This window comes from Sphaeramia orbicularis, chromosome 3, assembly GCF_902148855.1.
Source record: "Sphaeramia orbicularis chromosome 3, fSphaOr1.1, whole genome shotgun sequence".
Taxonomy (NCBI): Eukaryota; Metazoa; Chordata; class Actinopteri; order Kurtiformes; family Apogonidae; genus Sphaeramia; species Sphaeramia orbicularis.
This window is the reverse complement of record NC_043959.1, coordinates 38,401,629-38,422,358: the sequence shown is the minus strand read 5'-3', so window position 1 is coordinate 38,422,358 and position 20,730 is coordinate 38,401,629. Positions and strand designations below refer to the sequence as shown.

At 37.2% G+C, this 20,730-nt stretch overlaps 1 protein-coding gene across 10 annotated transcripts in view; it reads left to right on the top strand.

Annotated features, from left to right (window-relative positions):
- Window positions 1–20,730, top strand: part of LOC115438721 (UDP-glucuronosyltransferase 2A2-like) — a 41,233-nt gene that overhangs the window by 16,741 nt on the left and 3,762 nt on the right. Inside the window, exons 1-2 of one of the 10 annotated variants that reach the window (XM_030162527.1) lie at window positions 1,731–1,804; window positions 6,697–8,019. The exons of 2 other annotated variants lie outside the window; for them this stretch is intronic. In XM_030162527.1, the coding sequence (XP_030018387.1) occupies window positions 6,697–8,019 (1,323 nt within the window). In that variant the 5' untranslated portion in view covers window positions 1,731–1,804. Of the gene's footprint in view, window positions 1–1,730; window positions 1,816–2,198; window positions 2,214–6,696; window positions 8,538–9,638; window positions 9,872–11,118; window positions 12,409–16,416; window positions 16,660–20,730 lie in introns of those variants that run through there. 7 more of the 10 variants (XM_030162543.1, XM_030162515.1, XM_030162520.1 and 4 more) reach the window with 7 other exon arrangements.

Genomic DNA, 20,730 nt, shown 5'->3' with positions numbered 1-20,730 from the left:
AGTAATCTTACATGTTTACACACACATTTTTTTTTCAGGTTTCTGTGGCTCAGAAATATGTGTCCACTGACTCCAATACCTGAAGTTGGAGTTGACGACGATGAAAGTCTCATTGTATCATAAAACAACACAGTCTGTAGAAAGGGATCAGACCTGGAAACATGACCTCAGATCATGGGTGTTTTTAGCCCATTTTTGGGGGTGCTGAAGCACCCCTAAATTGATTCCCAGCACCCCTATAATATTTTAGGATTGCTGAAATTTTTCTTTTTTCTTGTTTACTTTATTTCCATTCTTAACATGCTAGAAAAATGTCAAAACCATACGCAATACATGGCTGAAACATAATATTTTAACAATAGAAATAATGCACCCCCCACCTTGTCTCGAAAATGGTTTGATCCTCCCCATCTGTGTGCACAGGTGCTGCCTTCCAGAACTGGAATATGGTAGTGGTGTAAGTACTTGGTGTAAACCAGGACATGTGACACATTTCTTTACTTCAACCACTTAATGCCAACCCATTATTATCACCACCAGTCCCTATTTTTGCTGCATTGAAACGTAGATCACTGTTTATGCTGTCAGGTGGGAGTTAGCTGATGTTTTTTCTAGCCAGTAAATGTTCCATGTGGTTCAGTCCACCTCTGTCCTCTGTTTGAACTGGACTGACAGAAGCTGCTGTTTTGTCATGTGCATGTGTTCAGATTAAAGACAAGGTGATACTGACTTTATCTGAGTGGATGTCCATTAACTCCTATTGTGTGGGTGGGTGGGTGTGCAGACAGCCAGCTTCATCATGAACGTATGATTGTTTTCTGTTTTGTTTTTTTTTTCTAAAAATAAAAAAAGAGCCAGATTCAGGTAAGATTCTAAGATGAACTTGTGTAACCTAATTGTCCACAACAACCAAATATTCAGTTACAATGATGATATAAATTGAATAAACATACCAGTTTATATCTCTTATTGATATAAAACACATTGTTTGGTTATTTGCCTTCTGGTTAAAGCACAAGGAGAGAGAGAGGAGAGCAGAGGGACACTTAACATATACACTGGTCTACAATTTTTGTTTTTATTTTTTTAGAAATTATCTGCCTCAGAGATTAAATGTGCTAAATGTTACATATTTTAATCAGATTAATTGGAAAACAAATGACCAAAACTGATTTGCTGATGTTTTGACGGTATATGATGGTGTGTTCTTCCACATATATGTTGGTTTCTGTCCATTTATCCAACAGATTTATAAATGTTTCACCGATAGAACCTGTAAAGTCAATGTATTGTCATGTGTAGACAGTGTTTTGAAGTAGAATTCCTCTGGAGTTAAACCCATTCTCTCGTATATGTATATGTCGAGGAACTGCTGTATCAAAATGGAGGATTGCCTTCCACCAGCAATTAGAGTTAGTGTTCATTTCTTTTATTATTCCAATCCATTCCTCTTTTACTGTGGTTCAGCATTTAAGTAACTTTTATCAGATTTGCTGGTTTAGTCACAGAGTTTCTCATACCCAAAAAATGTTATGCTTTTCTTTCACAAATATGGGAATGATGGTCAAAATTGTGTTAAAATGATCAAAACAGTGAAATTTCTCTTGCCTGGCCAGCCTGCACTCTGGGGGCTCAGCACCCCTAAACCTCTGATCCTAGAATCGCCCCTGGCTCAGATGGTCCTGAACTGAGCTCCAGCTCCTCCTATGTGTGTTACATAAGACTGGATCAGGAAGTGGGACCAGTCCTGTCGAGCTGCAGTTAACTGGGAGGACATATCACACGGTGGATTCATAGTCTAACAGTAAGTAAAAAGTCTGTTTAATGTGCGAGAAATGCTAATACCAGTTTGAGTTAGTTGTATTTAAGATGCTACATTTGTAACTCAAACTCTGTGGAAGAGTAGATGTTAGTTTTGCAGCCACTTTTGCACATAAAAGGCAAAAATGTCAACCGACAAGGATGTGGAATGAATAGGTCCGTTATCTGTTTCCGCAGATTAAAGCGTAAAATAAACACGCACGAATCTATAACTATTACTAACGAGAAGTGTCTAAAATCCGCACTAATATCATCGAATCCACTTCATATTAAATAAATCACGCAAAATATTAATCTTATGTTTTTTCAGAGTAACTAACACCGTATCTTGATGATCTTTTTTCTTTTTCTTTCTTTGTTTTTTGTTGTTGTTGTACGCAGTGCATTGAAAGGTAATGTGAGTTTTACTGAAGTTCTCCTTGTACAAAATAATGTCACTTTTGTATTTTACAGTGAAAGAAAAATGTTTATAAACAATGTCATTTATAATCTATGCTTCATTTTACTGACTTTTATCCATTTACTTTTTACTAAAAAGTAAGTCATTGTGAAATTATTCTATTCCATTCTTCCTGCAAATAGATAAGTGTATCCCATAAACCATTTAAGAGCATTTAACTTTCTCCTTCATCTGCTGGTTTGGTGGTCTGTCTGTAGAAGACAAAAGCAGCCTTTGCAGCATTGTAAAGGTCTGCTCCAGGGGCGATTCTAGGATCACAGGTTTAGGGGTGCTGAGCCCCCAGAGTGCAGGCTGGCCAGGCAAGAGAAATTTCACTGTCTTGTACATTTTAACGCAATTTCGGACCATCATTCCCACATTTGTGAAAGAAAAACAATAATTTTTAGGTATGAGAAACTCTGTGACTAAACCATCAAATCTGATAAAAGTTATTTAAATGCTGAGCCACAGTAAAAGAGGAATGGATTGGAATCATAAAATAAATATACCCTAACCCTAATTTCTGGTGCAAGCCGATCCTCCATTTTGGTACAGCAGCTCCTCAACATTTACATCTACGAGAGAATGGGTTTAACTCCAGAGGAATATTAGTCTCAGAGCTACCAGATCTACTTCAAAACACTGTCTGCACATGACAATACATTCACTTTACAGGTTCTATCAGTGGAACATTTAGGGGCCGTTTACACGGCGTAGGATTCAGTCGACTCCGGGAAGATTTCATCGCGGATTAGCCTTCTGTTAACATGGAAACGGTGCCTAGAGTGCCTGAATCCGGAAACTTTTGATACCAGGGTCCAGGGTGGAATGTTATCAATACGCTCCGCATTTCAGCTCCGTGTTAACGCGAATCGGAGCGTTCCGGGGTAAAATATGACGTCACCGCATGCGCGCGCAGCCAAGAACCGCCAGTTAACCCGCTCCAGGCCAGTTGGTGGCAGTAGTGCGCCTCCAAGCTGGTTTGCCAGCCTCTATGACACAATAAAGCTGCAGAAAAAGAAGGAACAACCACAACAACAATGGCCGGTTTCAGAACAACATACATGCTGCTAACTGTGCTCAGCTCATCTGTCCAGACAAAGAAGTCCTGCGTCTTTGTACGACCACTCGCCATTATTGTTTGTAAATAGTGTTGTCCGCCTCTTCTTCTTCTTCTTCTCCTCATTTAAAGGCTGTCTAAACCGGAAATCGTTTGTGCGCAGGCGCGTGTTTTACCGCCACTGTTCCACTACAGCTCTACATCGCCAGCTACTGGTCTGGCATGGCCACTACAGCGTATTCAGCCATCCTCGCGGACTCATGTTAACGCAGATCGTTATCATAGCGGCTTCGTCTTAACGCGGAATGATTTTATAACGCAAAGGAGAAATCTTTGCGGAGTGTTGCCGTGTAAACGTACTCTTAGAAATCTGTTGGATAAATGGACAGAAACCAATATATATGTAGAATTACACTTCATCATATACCATCAAAACATCAGCAAACCACCACTTTTGTCATTTGTTTTCCAATTAATCTGATTAAAATATGTAACATTTAGCACATTTAATCCGAGGCCGGCGGTAGGCATGGGCAGGGGTGGGCTCAGCCCACCCAAATGTCTGTCTTGCCCACCCAGTCGAAAGTTAAAGCAAAACATTTATCCAACAGAAAAACATAACAGACTCCACTACTATTGGCTCTTATTTGCGATTGGATGGGCAGCCTACAGCCCGCCCTATTCCGTCAGTGATTGGTTGTCATTATTGTTTTGCATTTCCTGAGCGCTTCATTCGCTCGTACAGCAGCTCACAGTCCGTTTCTGGGCTGTGGGGAGTTAAACGTCCCTCCTTGGTCTCTCCTGCACCTATCGAGGTCACTGCTGTACCTGTCGGGGTTTCTGTTTAATACCGCAATTCTCTCTATGGTAGTTTCACTGTATCTGTGGCTTGTTGACGTGCTCTTGGGCCGAGCATCGTCTCTGGGCTCCTGCAGAGCAGCCGGCCCGGTTCAGCAGCCACTCACATCAGGTTATGTACGCACACACTGACTAACGCAATGCCAATAAAACACACACACTGGGCAACACAACGCCAGTAAAACACACACACGGTCTCTCAACCATCGCCCAAGGATAGGACAAAAACTGAGTGAGGGGCAAATGATCTCTGTCACTAAATTATATGAATTATTCTAATAATTTTGTCCTGTTGGTTTATATGTAAATAGTTCTACTGACATTTGAGTCTAAAGTTCAAGGTTTTAGATGAAAAAGAAAGATTTGTTGTTCTTTTTGTCATTTGTCACTTTTCAGATTGAATTTGAATTAGACTTTTTTGGTTTGTGAAATATGAAAAAATATAATTTAGTTTTTTTTATTTTTTACTTATGGCCAAGTTGAAGTTGTTTGCGGTTGTTCTATTTGTGCCACTTTTCAGTCTGAGTTTGAACAAGAGTAGACTGCCTTCATTTTGTATAAATTCTGGCCACATTGAGAATTATTCATTATATTAGTATTTAGTATTCATTCTTTTATTTTTCAAGCTCATCCAATGAAAAGAAATATACACTAAGGACTTTTAAAATAATTTTTGTTTTATATTAAAGAGTAACTGAACACAGATGAGCTGCCAGACGACTGAATTCCTCTTTGGGGATCAATGAATGGATTCTTATACTTAACTAAATTCCCAAACCACTTCTTTTCAGTGCCGTCAGGACTGCAATTCAAATTGTCAGTCTTCAGGACACTATTCAGGATTGCTATTGTCTGTACACACCAACTAAGTTGCCCACTTGTTATTTCAACCAGCCCACCCTAATATGACAGACTAGAACTGGCCCTGATTTAATCTCTGAGGCAGATAATTTCTAAAAAAAATTGTACACCAGTGTATATGTTAAGTGTCTCTCTGCTCCCCTCTCTCTCTTTGTGCTTTAACCAAAAGGTAAATAACCAAATAATGTGTTTTATATCAATAAGAGATATAAACTGGTACATTTATTCGACTTATAACATCATTGTAAGAGAATATTTGGTTGCTGTGGAAAATGAGGTTACACAAGTTGATCTTACACTTCTACCTGAATCTGGCTCTTTTTTTTTTTTTTTTTACAAAAAAAAAAAAACGTATGTTCCTGTCTGCGCGCGCACACACACACACACACACACACACACACACACTAGGAGTTAATGGGCATCCAGTCAGTTATCCAGTCAGATAAAGTCAGTAGCACCTTGTCTTTAATCTGAACACATGCACAGACACAACAGCAGCTTCTGTCAGTCCAGTTCAAACAGAGGACAGAGGTGGACTGAACCACATGGAACATTTCCTAGCTAGAAAAACATCAGCTAACTCCCACCTGACAGCATAAACAGTTATCTGCGTTTCAATGCAGCAAAAATAGGGACTGGCGATGATAATAATGTGTTGGTATTAAGTTACAGAAGTAAACAAATGTCCTGGTTTAAACCAGGTACTTCCACCACTACTGTATCCCAACTCCAGATGGCAGCGCCTGCATACTGCTCTGTACAGGCAGAGTCTGAGTCAGGGAAGGGGAGGAGGGATGGAATGGATCCAACCATTTTTGAGACAAGATGGGTGGGGTGTGCTGTATTTTTGTTGATAAAATATTACGTTTCAGCCATGTACTGTATATGGTTTTGACATTTTTCTAGCATGTTAAGAATGGACATAAAATAAACAAGAAAAAAGAAAAATTTCAGCAACCTCAAAATATTTTAGGGGTGCTGGGAATCAATTTAGGGGGGCTTCAGCATCCCCAAAAATGGATTAAAAATGCCCATGGTCTGCTCTAAGATCATGGGTGTCCAGCAGAGGGATTTCAGTTCTCTGTGGGAGAGGCAGGTGGTCCATAAAGCTAAAGGGATAATAACTTCCCAACATCGCCACATCCTGTCCTTGGAGTTCTTGGTGATGCCTTCAGGCCATTGTTTCATCGCTCCTATCAGGAGGACAAATAGGCTGGCTAAATCTTTCATCCCGTCTGCCATCAGGCTCTTAAACCGGGATAGCGATGGTCATAGTTTGGAGTGAGGACCGTTGCTTGTATCATGTAATTTAATGCTGAATTTATTATATTTATTTTATAATTATAACTATTATTTATCTTCTTCTCAGTTACTTTATTGTGCCACCACTCTATCAGTCATATGGACAGTGGTTTAAGTGCCTGTGAGTTCTCTCTTCTTAGTCCTTTGGTCCTTGTGGCCTTGGTTATGTACTGATGTGGTGTCTTTGACATGTTGTACTCCTGTCTGTTGTCTTCTGCTTGATGTCATCGTTGTCGCTGTTGTTGGTGGTGTGTTCTTCTATGTTCAGGAGTTGCTTGAACTAGATTCCCCCCTTAGGGACTAATAAAGCTGTCGATCTGTATCTGTATTTGACTGTCGATTGTTTTTCTTGTAGATGAGGCTGATCTACTGCTGCGGTGTTGTCCTGCTCCTCACCCTTTTCTCCAGAGTTTCCCATGGTGGAAACATCTTGGTGTTTCCTATTGAAGGCAGTCACTGGGTGAACATGGAGGTCCTACTGCGAGCGTTACACTCAAAAGGACATAATTTAACTATTGTGCGCAACAGCAAAACCTGGTACGTTGAAGAAAACTCCACTTACTATCATTCCATAACAGTTCCAGTGGAGAGGAGCTTAGGTAAAGAGATGATTACCGATCTGATATCCACAGCGATTGACTTTGAAAGAGGTGCTCTTCCTGTGACAAGTTTCTTCAATATGGCTGTAGGAATGATGGGCACATTTATTGAAGTGCACAGAATCGTGGGTGAGGTTGTATCAGCTATATTTGATGACCAAGAGTTGTTGAGGAAGCTGAAGGACAGTAATTTTGACCTAGTACTCACTGACCCGTGCTGGGGTCATGGAATCATTTTAGCCAAATATCTGAATCTTCCTTTGGTTTATGATGTTCGCTGGTTAATAACCAGAGAAGCTCATTTTTCTCTCGCTCCTTCACCACTGTCATATATTCCTATAACAGGCACTGGCAACACTGATAAGATGACCTTTCTTCAGAGAGTTAAAAATGTGATGATGTATCTGATAGCCCAAACACAACATCACATAATGGTTTCACAAACGTACCAGAAATTATGTGAAAAATATCTTGGGCCTAACAGTGACTTTAATGAGTTATCCCTGTCTGCAGACCTTTGGCTCATGAGAGTGGACTTTGTGTTTGAGTATCCACGACCTACAGTGCCTAATTTTGTCTATATGGGAGGGTTCCAGTGTACACCTGCCAAAGCTCTACCTCAGCAGCTGGAGGACTTTGTGCAGAGTTCAGGGGAACATGGAGTCATCCTCATGTCTATGGGAAGTTTTGTGAGTGCACTTCCTGCTGATATGACAAATGAGATCGCTGCAGCTTTTGCTAAATTACCTCAGAAAGTCATTTGGAGGCATAAAGGTGACAGACCGGCCAATCTGGGAAACAACACTTTACTAGTTGACTGGATGCCACAGAATGACCTCTTAGGACATCCCAAGATGAAACTATTTATAGCTCATGGAGGAACAAATGGGGTCCAGGAGGCTCTTTATCATGGCATTCCAGTGGTGGGGATTCCATTGTTTTTTGACCAATATGATAATTTGCTGCGTCTTAAAGAAAGAGGGGGTGCTCAGATTCTCGAACTGTCCACAGTGGACAAAGATAACAACTTCCTTAAGGCTGTAGAGGAAGTCCTGAATGATCCTTCATACAGGATGAACATGCAGAGACTGTCCAGACTGCACAGAGACCAGCCCATGAAGCCTCTGGATAACGCCCTCTTCTGGATGGAGTTTGTCATGAGACACAAAGGTGCAGCTCACCTGAGAACAGAGTCCTACAGAATGCCATGGTATTCTTACTACTCTGTAGATGTGGGTTTGTTCTTGTTTGGAGTTTTTCTCCTTGTGCTCACAACAGTTTTTATCCTAATGAGGTGTCTATACCGTAAAGTGTGTAAACCTAAAGTTAAACAAGAGTAAATGAAAAGATATATATTTCAAAACCCCATGGAAAAATGAAAAGTAAAAGCACTAACTTTGGAATAGAAGTGTCTTGATCTGCTGTTATGGAATGTTGGATAATCAGTAAACATATACTTGTTTTTTAACGACAACATTTTGTCAACATTTTGCTGTAAATTGTTTAATACTCAGTGTCACATACTTGTATCTTGATTCATGCTTAGATCTTTTTATGATGTAAAATGTAGAAATAAAATAAGGTAACTATCTCTCAAGCAATTTGTTTTTTGTGACCCTTGGAATATAACAAGTACTGGACAGAGATATAAAGACACAACAAACACCTGGACTTAGGACTTCTTCAAATCAAGAGAGCTGTTGTGTAGAAAGGCCACCAATGAGAACGCAGATAATCAACATGCATACTCACATTAAAATGAGCAATAAAATGTCCCAGTGATAGTTGTGTGGCCTATTTGGGAATTGCATTCAAAGCACCTCCTCAATGCACATTCTTCTCTGTTTCAATCAAACTCATGTATTTTCCCTTCCCAGTCAGCTCATCTTTGTCCTCAGTTTTACAGCTTTTTGCATGTCATCATGTCTATGCCTGTGCTGATGTCAGCATATGAATTGCCTCTATATATGTGCTAAATATGAAGTAAATTGAAACAAAATTGATGACGTGAAATCTCGTCCATTATAAGTAAATGGGAGGGGGAAAAAAAGACGTAAAAAATTCATAAAAAATTTGAAGTTTGACCTAGTTTTTCCAAAATGTAACCACATCTATTCTGTATCATTGGCAATCTATAAACCCAATTTGATATGAATTCAACAAATAGTTTTGCTGCTGCAGACATGTGAAATTTCACCCATTATAAGTAAATGGGGGAAAAAAAGATTTGAAAAATTCATTAAAAATATGAACTTTGACCTACTGTTCCCAAAATGTAATGAGATCTATTCTGGGTCACTGGCAATCTATAAACCCAGTTTGGTATGAATTCAACCAATATTTTTGCTGCTAGTGTTAAAAAAACAAAGACACAAACCGAACCAAAAACAATACCCCTCCTCTACCCTTCAAGGGTTGGGGTAATAAATAAGTGTCATGTGACTTCATTCCATTTAAACACTTTGGAGTCATAATGGACGACAGGAGGACTAAAATGAAGCTGCTTCTTTTGTTGCACAACCTTATTCTTTAAGGAAAATCTTCTGCATGATAACTTTGAAATTCCACATGTATACATGATAATAATATTAATTTACATGGTTGCGCATACATTTGTTCAGATTTCTGCACCTCAGAGATATGTTTCCTCTGACTCCAACTGCAAAATGATAATATTCAAAGTGGGGGTTGGCAACGATGAAAGTGTAATTTCATGGGGAAGTGACAGAGTGTGCGTACAGGGAACAGACTTGGACCTGAAACGCTTCTGTTTTGTGCTGCAGCTCCTCCCATGAGGGTTGCATAAGACTGAGCAAGTCGAGACCGGCAACAGTCTCACTAAAGGACTGTTATTTAGGACGGGATCTTCCACTATGGGTTTCAATCTAACAGAAAGTAAGTAACCGAAAACAGATGCAGAGTGGGGCAGAGGTAAAATACAGGCTAGACACATACTGTCTGCTTTGGATTCACTGGAATTCAGATTTTATTTTTTACTGATGTTGTCACTATCTGCGGAAGTGTACATGTTGGGGCTCTACTTATAATTGCAAATAAAATAGAAAATATTCTGCACCGGAAAAGGATATGGACTAAATAGGTCCGTTTTGTGTTGTTAGAAAACATGTGCGTCTCTGCAGCCGAAAGCGGAAAATAAACAAAAGAGACGAACTTGAGTCTGTAGCGATTACTAATGGAATTGTCTCATGTCACTGTTACTGTGACCATATCCACTGCAGACGAAATAACACATTTTAAATCTAAGTTCATCATCATCATTATTTTTATCATTATTATTATTAGTAGTAGTAGCAGAAGTACTTATTTATATTGCTTACCTTTTGGTAATTATTATTATTATTATTATTATTATTATTATTATTATTATTATTATTATTTATTTATTTATTTTGCATTATTATTATTATTATTATTATTATTATTATTATTATTATTTGTATACATTTTTTAATCTAACTTGTCTGTTCAAAGTCTTCACTACACTTTATATAACTGTTTCACCTTATATCAATGTCCTGAAATGTGTAAATACAATCAGAAATCTTTATTTACAGTATTGTACAGGAAGCTCTTTTAGAGTAGTTGTTTAGCAAGTGTCTTTTAGAGTATATATACTTACCTTAATGTCAACCTGGCTACTAACCCACTGTTGTGTTTTGTTTTTTTTGGTCTGTTTGTTTTTTGTCTTCTTTGTCTATCTATCTATCTGTCTGTCTGTCTGTCTGTCTGTCTGTCTGTCTGTCTGTCTGTCTGTCTGTCTTCACACCTCAGTTGCAGCATTTATTATTTATTTATTATATTCCTTTCTATTCTATTCTTAAGTGATTTTTTTTCCTTGGCTTTTAACATTTTTACCTGACTCCAAGAGAGCCCCGAACCAGAAATTCCAATTTGCCTGGATTGTTTTTTGTGCATAAATGGCAAATAAGAATCTTGAATAAGTTATTTCACAGTGACAGGAAACTGCTTATAAATTATACAATAAACCTGTGATTTATTTTAGTAATAAACCTACTACTATCATCCTGCAGCTTTGTTTATTTTTTGTCATTTACTTTTTGCTAAAAAGCAAATCATTGTGAAATTATTCCATTCCACCTGCAATTAGATATTTTTATCCCAAAAGTCATACTGATTGTCGATTGTTTTTCTTGTAGATGAGGCTGATCTTCTGCTGCGGTGTTGTCCTGCTCCTCACCCTCTTCTCCAGCATTTCCCATGGTGGAAACATCTTGGTGTTTCCTATTGAAGGCAGTCACTGGGTGAACATGGAGGTCCTACTGCGAGCGTTACACTCAAAAGGACACAATATAACTGTTGTTCGCTCCAGTAAAAGCTGGTACGTCAAAGAAAACTCCACTTACTATCATTCCATAACAGTTCCAGTGGAGAGAGCCTTAGGTCAAGAGTTCCTTACTAGTCTGGTATCCAGCATCATTGAGTTTGACAGAGGGAATCTTCCTTTGATGAGTTTCCTCCATATTACAATAGGAATGACTAACACATTTGTTGACATGCACAGAACTGTGGGTGAGTTTGTATCAGCAATGTTTGATGACCAAGAGTTGTTGAGGAAGCTGAAGGACAGTAATTTTGACCTAGTACTCACTGACCCGTGCTGGGGTCATGGAATCATTTTAGCCAAATATCTGAATCTTCCTTTGGTTTATAATGTTCGCTGGTTAATAGCAGGAGAAGCTCATTTTTCTCTCGCTCCTTCACCAGTGTCATATATTCCTATAACAGGCACTGGTTACACTGATAAGATGACTTTTCTTCAGAGAGTTAAAAATATGATGGTGTATCTGATAACCAAAATACACTATTACTCAATGATTACACAAACATACCAGAAATTATGTGAAAAATATCTCGGGCCCAACAGTGACTTTTTTGAGTTATCCCTGTCTGCAGACCTTTGGCTCATGAGAGTGGACTTTGTGTTTGAATATCCACGACCCACAATGCCTAATTTTGTCTATATGGGAGGGTTCCAGTGTACACCTGCCAAACCTCTACCTCAGCAGCTGGAGGACTTTGTGCAGAGTTCAGGGGAACATGGAGTCATCCTCATGTCTATGGGAAGTTTTGTGAGTGCACTTCCTGCTGATATGACAAATGAGATCGCTGCAGCTTTTGCTAAATTACCTCAGAAAGTCATTTGGAGGCATAAAGGTGACAGACCGGCCAATCTGGGAAACAACACTTTACTAGTTGACTGGATGCCACAGAATGACCTCTTAGGACATCCCAAGATGAAACTATTTGTTGCTCATGGAGGAACAAATGGACTTCTGGAGACCATTTATCACGGCATTCCAGTGGTGGGGATCCCATTGTTTTTTGACCAATGTGATAATTTGCTGCGACTTAAAGAAAGAGGTGGAGCTCAGATTCTGACTATTGATTCAGTGGACAAAGATAACAACTTCCTTAAGGCTGTAGAGGAAGTCCTGAATGATCCTTCGTACAGGATGAACATGCAGAGACTGTCCAGACTGCACAGAGACCAGCCCCTGAAGCCTCTGGATAACGCCCTCTTCTGGACGGAGTTTGTCATGAGACACAAAGGTGCAGCTCACCTGAGAACAGAGTCCTACAGAATGCCATGGTATTCTTACTACTCTGTAGATGTGGGTTTGTTCTTGTTTGGAGTTTTTCTCCTTGTGCTCACAACAGTTTTTATCCTAATGAGGTGTTTATACTGTAACGTGTGTAAACCTAAAGTTAAACAAGAGTAAAAAACATATGTAATACAATGGCGGATTAACCTACCCCCCCTCGTTTGAAAATCAGCAGCAGAAAAAAAAAATCCTTGTTTTGGCTGGGATTTAACCCCAGTCTTACACACTGTCTGAAGCATTACCTAGTGAGCTACACTTTAATAGTGCTTTGAGCTGACCTATGTGCTATTTCCGTATCTTACTCTCCCTCTTGTATTGGGGGGGGGGGTCTACTGCACAGTGAGTAAACCTAAATTTAACTAGAGTAACTGAAAAGATATATTTTACAACCTAATAAGAGAAGACGAAGCTGAAATGAACTGACTTTGAGATTACCTGCTGTTATGGAAAACTTGGTAATTACTAAGCACTGACTTATTTTGTAAAGTTATTATTTTCATCATTTTGTCTTCCATATTTTTATTTTCATGGGACTTTGTGTTTCGACTTTTCATAATCTAAAATGTACAAATTAACTGTTCTAATAAATGTCCATGAGGTAATACCTCATAAGGTAAATGTGTGCTTTGTGATTGTTCAAAAAGGCACCAATTGGCCTTAGTTTAATTAACCCATTAAGACCCAAACAGTCGCCGGTGACCAAAATCATCTACTGATCTAAACTATTTAATATTTGTTGATCCTATCAATACATGTAAATAATTTGTGTAAAATGCATTTTGTCATCTTTTCATGTTCATCAGATATGACCCTTTTGGACATTCAGAGGCTCTGTAGTTACCGTAAAAACACTGTCATCTTCTACAACATTGATTCACAAGTAAAACCCATGGAGCTGGATCAATGACAGTGGATATACACACTTGTTTGATGTTCAATTAATGATATATGTGCTGAAAAAGTACATTTTTCTTAAGTTTTCCCTGTTTTTGATATAATAATCCTCAAATGTAATCTCATCATGATGATTAAAGTACATGATCAGTGAATTAAATATCGGAAAATACCTGATTTTCACTAAAAAAAAACTAAATGTAGAGGATATATGGTGATAAATCACTTAAGAAATGTTAAATATGGACAAAAAGTCATTTTGGGAGCTTACACAAAAGTCACACTGGATCTTTATAAGTTAAATTAGGGTTTTACTGTAGTTCATTGAAAGATATTACCGTTGTGCCTTTAAAAAAAATAATAGTAAAGACTAAAAATAAAACATGATCTTCTGGTTTATGAATTCAAGCTGCTTCCACCCTCACTCTTTAGCTCATTTGATTTCCTAACATATGACTCATTTGGGCATGTAAACATTTTCAAGAGGCGGGGTTTTCTACCTCAAGAATTTGTGTAGCTCTGAGTATGTTTTGTTAGATCATGTTATCACAAGATCAGCTGTGACCTTTAAGTGTTAAAATGTTCTGACTACAGACCATTTCATCCATTGAACTCTAAAGATCGGGTGAGTTTGTCATTTGTGCAGTTACTACATATGTTTATGGAAAGTATAAAATGTATAATAAACCTCAACTTGAGTGCTAACAGTGTAGTTTGGTTTGGATTGCAGCCTCGAGCAGTTTAATGACCGGGCTTCCCTTTCCTGACACAACAATTTTATGTTGTATATACAGCAGAGGTGTTGTCACATTTGAGGCATAACTTGCACCCACACCCCTCCCTAAAGAAAAGGAAGTGGGGTGGCATTCTCTCTGGTCTGAATTCAGTCTGAACCGCATGAAGCATGAGGACTAAAGAGGTTTACTCTTTGTCACATTTTAGTTTCCTGTTTGACAGCTTTTGAAGAAACGTATTAACAGTTACAGTCGTTGGTTCATTTGGAGGATTATCTTGTACTTAAGAATATGAAAACTTCTTTTTCAGAGTTAGATACTGCAAGGTTCTCATTTTAGATTAAAATACCAACAGTTAAAAGACTCCCAGGTCTGGACTTTATTAAGTTAGTAGTTAATAAAAAGAGTATGTTGGATGTAAATTATTTTAAATGAAAAATTAAAATTACTTAATAAAAACCAACAGAAGAATCACAAATGAGTCATGTGTTAGGAAGTCAAATGAGCTGAAGAGTGAGGGTGGAAGCAGGTTGAATTCAAAAACCAGAAGATCATGTTTTATTTTTAGTCTTTACTATTATTTTTTTTAAAGGCACAACGGTAATATCTTTCAATGAACTACACTAAAACCCTAATTTGTCCTTACACAAGGTTACACTGACAGTTAAACAACATGGTGCATTGTCTGAAAGCTCAAACAATAGGCTAATGTGTTTGACTAGATCAGGGATGGGCAACCTGTGGGAAACGAGAAACAAATTATAAAAAAGCCTGCTTTCTTTTACTCAAGTATTTTATTTTGCGTGGTTTTATTTCACTTAAACCTTAAAATATGCACAGTGTAAAGTGTTTTCCATCATATAATTCAGGGGAACCAATGAATCCATCCTATGGACAGTCACTGACTGCATTACCATTGTGTAACCATACATGAATGAATAAATAAACAAATAAATAAATGCCTTGAAAAAAAAAAACCCAAAAACAATAGTCTTTATAGAATAGTGTGGTCTCCTATGCCAAGAAAGATCATTAAATGTCATCAAACAAATGACAAACAAAACTAAATAGACCTAAATGCAGACATAAACAAATGTGAATCATAAACACGTTCAGCTGAAGATTGAACATGAAGGAAATTGTTTGATGAACCAAAAGATCCTGCAAAAACTCTATTATTCAGGCACATTTAAAATGTTGTCCCAGCATTTTTTAACCTTTATTTAACCAGGTAAGTTAGTTGAGAACTAATACTCATGTTCAATGACGACCTGTACATATAGAGATGAACAACCAATCACTTTCAAATTCACCCCGATGGGCAATTTAGATAAACCAATTAACCTATCAGTGCATGTCTTTGGATGGTGGGAGGAAGATACCCGCACAAACACAGGGAGAACATGCAAAAAACAAAGGTCCCTGCTGTTGGAATTGAACTCAGGACCTTCTTGCTGTGAGGTGACAGTGCTATTTACTACACCACCTGTTATTATTTACACTATTTTACGTGCACCTACATCACACCTATATGTGCATCATTTGTCTTCTGTTACCTGCAATTAAAAGGTTCAAATAATCATTCATCAGTATGTTTGTTTGTTTTATTTATGATTATTGTCATTATTGTTTTTATTTTTTTTTCCTTCTTTTTGTGTATTTTGATCTGTCAATTTATGTATTTATATATTTGCTTTATTTATGGTTAGTGATGTTGTTTTTTTATTATTATTATTATGATTTTATTACTATTTATTTATTTAACCTATTTATTATTTATAATTTTGTTTGTTTTATTTATTATTATTATTATTATTATTTATTTATTTATTTATTTATTTATTTATTTATTAGCTTTTCTTCTTGGTGTTTTGATCTGTTATTTTCTTTCTCTGTTTTACTTATGATTTTTGTTGTTTTTCTTTTTTCTATTTCTATAAGAATTTTGTTTATTTATTTATTTATTTCGCGAGTCAGTTAATCATCTTAGTGACTGGAAATGGTTGACACATTCTTCACAGTGTGTTAGAGAGTGTCTCTAAATAGTCATGTTCAGAGGATGGAATACATTATTATTATTATTATTATTATTATTATTATTATTATTATTATTATTATTATTATTATTATTACATCAGTTTTTTGTTTTTGTTTTTGTTTTGTTTTTGTTTGTTTTTTTGGAAGACATACTGCCATTTCACCACCATGGGGCATTCAAGGACAGCCCCCGGTGACGCTGTGTATCAGTCCGTCGCTGAACACAGCCGGTGTGCCTTCGTTCGTCTGAACTCTCTGACCAGTAGCGGCCAGTTCAGCTCATACATTTCAACATAATACTAAAATAACGTGCATCTACTTTCGCTGGGTTTGTTTTTAGTGGACTTTAGTGAAGTTCCAGAACGGCAGCCGTCTTGTCCAACAGAGGATGAACCCGTGAACGTCACAGGTAACGAAGTTTAGTCCTGTTTGGTCTTCAGTCCCTGTACATGTTTAGTTCTTAATCCTCAATAAAACCGCCTTGAGTAACTGAGTAAAACCAACCGAAGCATTTTGTACTTCATGCACTCAGTAGAACATGGCCTGAACTGTCTGTCTGTCTGTGTCTGCTTTCCACTCGTCTGTTCTGTTTGTGTAAATCATCTGTGGACTCAGACTGTCATGTGGCAAGAAAGTTTCCACTGAGCGACATTTACAAGTTTAGTCCAAAAATCAGTCGAACAGAGGAGGAAGTGGTCGTAGCTGAGGAACTTGGGTCTAGATTTTGAAAACTGAGAGGATAATGTTCCCCAGTCCAACAGTCTGTGAAAGGATGGCACACATGAGCAAAAATATGAACCCCTGGGACTTATGAGAAAGGATCACGTGTTCTCCGGCACATTTCTTGCAGAAATATTAAACTCTCTCCTTTCACTTATTACCTGAGAAATACTTGATGTGTTTCCTCTGCATGAGGCATTTGAGGAGGTATTGTCTACATGAATAGAACCATCCCAGGGGTGTCAAAGTCATTTTAGTTCAGGGGCCACATCCAGCCCAATTTGATCTGAAGTGGGCCAGACCTGTACAATAACACTAACTGTACAATAACAAATTTATTGTTTAAGTTTTTTGAAGTGATTCAAGATAATTTTGGTGTGCTGAATCCAAAAATCACGTTAATTTTGCTCAATCAGGTCAACTTTCTGAACTATGCTACATATTGGCTTTTTAACATTTTTGCTTACATTTATGGGCATTTTCACATCATATGACACAAAATTCTTTCATATTTCTTGCAATAAATGAGTTCTGAAGATTTTACTTCTGCCAATTTATGATTAATGGTTTTTTTTAATATTACAGGTGAATGAAATGGCTTCAACTAGAAGATCTTGCAAAAATAAGCGTGACGTATTCTGCTACATCTGCGGTGAATACACCAAGTTTCATTAAGTGTGCTTACCAATCTTATTTTAGTATTAAACTTGGTGACCAAGATAAAGTTTGGGTGCAGATTGTGAGAAGATCAAATTTTTCAAAATCAAATTAGCAAAAAAAACCTGACCTGATTGAGAAAAACAGATGTCATTTTTGGATTTAGCAGTGCAAAATGGTCCTAATTCAGTTGAAAAAACCTAGACAACTTGCAAAAAACATTTTTTTGTAACCCAGTGTAATAATAAAATAATACATACATCATGTCAACTCCAAACTTTTCTCTATGTTTTAGAGCACAGGTGTCAAACAGGCCAAAACGGGCCCGCCAAAGATTCCAATCTGGCCCGCGGGATGAATTTGCAAAGTGCAAGTTAGGGCATCGGACTCAAAAATATGATCATAATAGCCTATAAATAATGACAACACCAATTTTTTCTTTTTGATTCAGTGCAAAAAAACATTAAATTATGAAAATATTTACATTAAGAAACTATCCTTTTACAATAACATGTGAATAACCTGAACAAATATGAACAACCTGAAATGTCTAAAGAAATTCAGTGTAACTTTAACAATATTCTGCCTGTTACTACATGTTTTGTGTCTTTGTATATCAGATCTGTAATGCATGTGTATAAATGATAAGTCGAGGCATAATATTGATAAAATTGTACTTAGATTTCTTAACAAATTTAATTTTTCAGGTTATTCACATCCTTTTAGTTTGGATAGTTTGTAAATGTAAATAGTAGCATAATTGAATGTTATTTTTTGCACTAAAACAATTTGGAGTTGTCATTATTTATTGCCTATCATGCTATTATTTTACTGGTCCGGCCCACTTCAGATTAAATTGGGCTGAATGTGGCCCCCGGAAGAAAATGAGTTTGACACCCCTGTTTTAGAATATAAAAAGTAAAATTACATTTATATAGTGTTTACGTTTCTAAACTCAGCTTTAACCCATAAAGACCCACTGCTACTTTTGTGCCAGTTCCCAGATGAATTTTTCTCTGTTTCTCCCTTTCGTAAGTGATTTCCCACCGATTTTTTTTTTTTTTAATTATAGCCTAATGTTATCCTCTGTATTTTGCATTTTTGGTGTAAATCATTTATTTTCCTATATTTAATTCACAGATCATGTAGATGTTCATGAAAACTCAGAGTAAATTCAAAGTTAATTATATCAAAACAGAGAAAAATGAAGTAAAAGTTACTTTTTCAGCAAAGGTATTGCTAACTGAATGTAAAAATAAGTGTCTCCATCCACTGTCACTGATCCAACTGCGGGGGTGTTGCTGGTGAATCATTGTTGTAGAAGATGACGGTGTTTCCACATTTACTACAGAGCCTCTGAACGTCCAAATGGGTCATATCTGATGACCATGAAAAGATGACAAACTGCATTTTACACCAATTATTTGCATGTATTGATAGGATTAATGGATCAACAGGTATTAAACAGTTTATATTTGTAGTTGGTTTGTTTCACTGGTGGCTGCTTGAGTCTCTATGGGTTAAAAAATGTAAATAATATGAACATGAAATAAGTGCAATTTTAACAATATGTTCCTCATTTTATCATTTACACCTGTACATTACAACTTACAGATCACAGTGGATCTACAAATGTCCAAAACATTTAGTAACAGGCAGAGTAGTGGTATTATTGCACTTACTTCTCTTTAAGATATTTCAGGTTGTTCATATTTGTTCAGGTTATTCAAATTTTTGTGAAAATAGTGTAAAAAATGTAAATATTTTCCTGTAATGTAACTTTTTTACACTGAAACGAAGATACAAATTTGGAGTTGTCATTACTTATAGGTTATTATGATAATATTTTACTGGTCTGACCCACTTAAGATAGAATTAGGCTGAATTTGGACCCTGAACTAAAATGATTAATATCTTCAATGAAATTTTGGCATTTCACAAATTCACCCCATGGGTTTGGACCCTTTCATGGGTGGTTTTGGTCTGCGGGCCAATGCCCTCAGTGTAAAAAGGGCTTTTAAATGAAGAATGAGAGGCCATGCATATGAAGTGTTGCAGTGTGTTGGTGCTTGCATTGATCAACAATTAATTTACAACCAGGGAAAAAATACTTAATTTTACCTCAAAGCTCCACAACTGAAATCAGAATTTTTCCATGATGTCTGGATTTTTTGTTACGCACAAGTTAATATATAGCTACCCATTAGCTGCACGCCAATGTTTTAGCTCTGTAAATTATAAGTGATGAAAATCCAGACGCTTTCAACACCTGAGAGAATCTTTTAATGTCATCTAAAGTACTGTGAAGCTGACATTGGACCACAGATTGGAGAACATACTGGCATTCCTGTATCCATTCAAAGCTCAGCTCTAGAAGTACAGCTTGGGATTCATTTGTGTATGTGGTGCAAAGTTTTCTTGGCAACAACAGATTTCCAAATTATGACCAAATACTTATGTAAATAACAAAAGCACATGAACAGATGGTCTGCAGAATCTCACTCAAATTTAATTTCCTCCACTCGACTCGCACCTGGATTTTTTTTCCAAGCAGTTTGGGTGATGAAAGTGAGTATCATGAACAATTTCATCAAGATATTTCTGAAACGGAGAGAAGGTACCAGGGTCACTTCAACCCAAAGATGACCCTGATTATTGTTGGTTTCTACAGCAGAACAAGGCCGAGGGTCTGAAATGTTTGCGAACAATTTTAAGTCAAATGATAAGCACAAATACTTAAGTTTGCTCTTCAATGAACTTGGTGTTCATAACTGTACATATGACTGATTTAGCAAATGTTAGCTTCAGGTTGTGAAGACTCAGTAAAAGGCACTGACACAAGATGGGAAAATTTAGTGTTTTTTACATGTGTACATAACTCAAAATCCTCATGTGCTGGAGATATCTGATTTATGAATTAATATCACCACAATTTAGTCAAAGCTGGATGTTTCTTCCAGTACCAGGCATTTTTGTTGTTGTTGTTGTTGTCCAGTATTCTAGTAGCCTACTGAATCTGGGATGAGAAAATGTTGATGACATAGGAACAAATAACAATAAACACAACATTTAACACATCCATCCATCCATCCATCCATCTTAA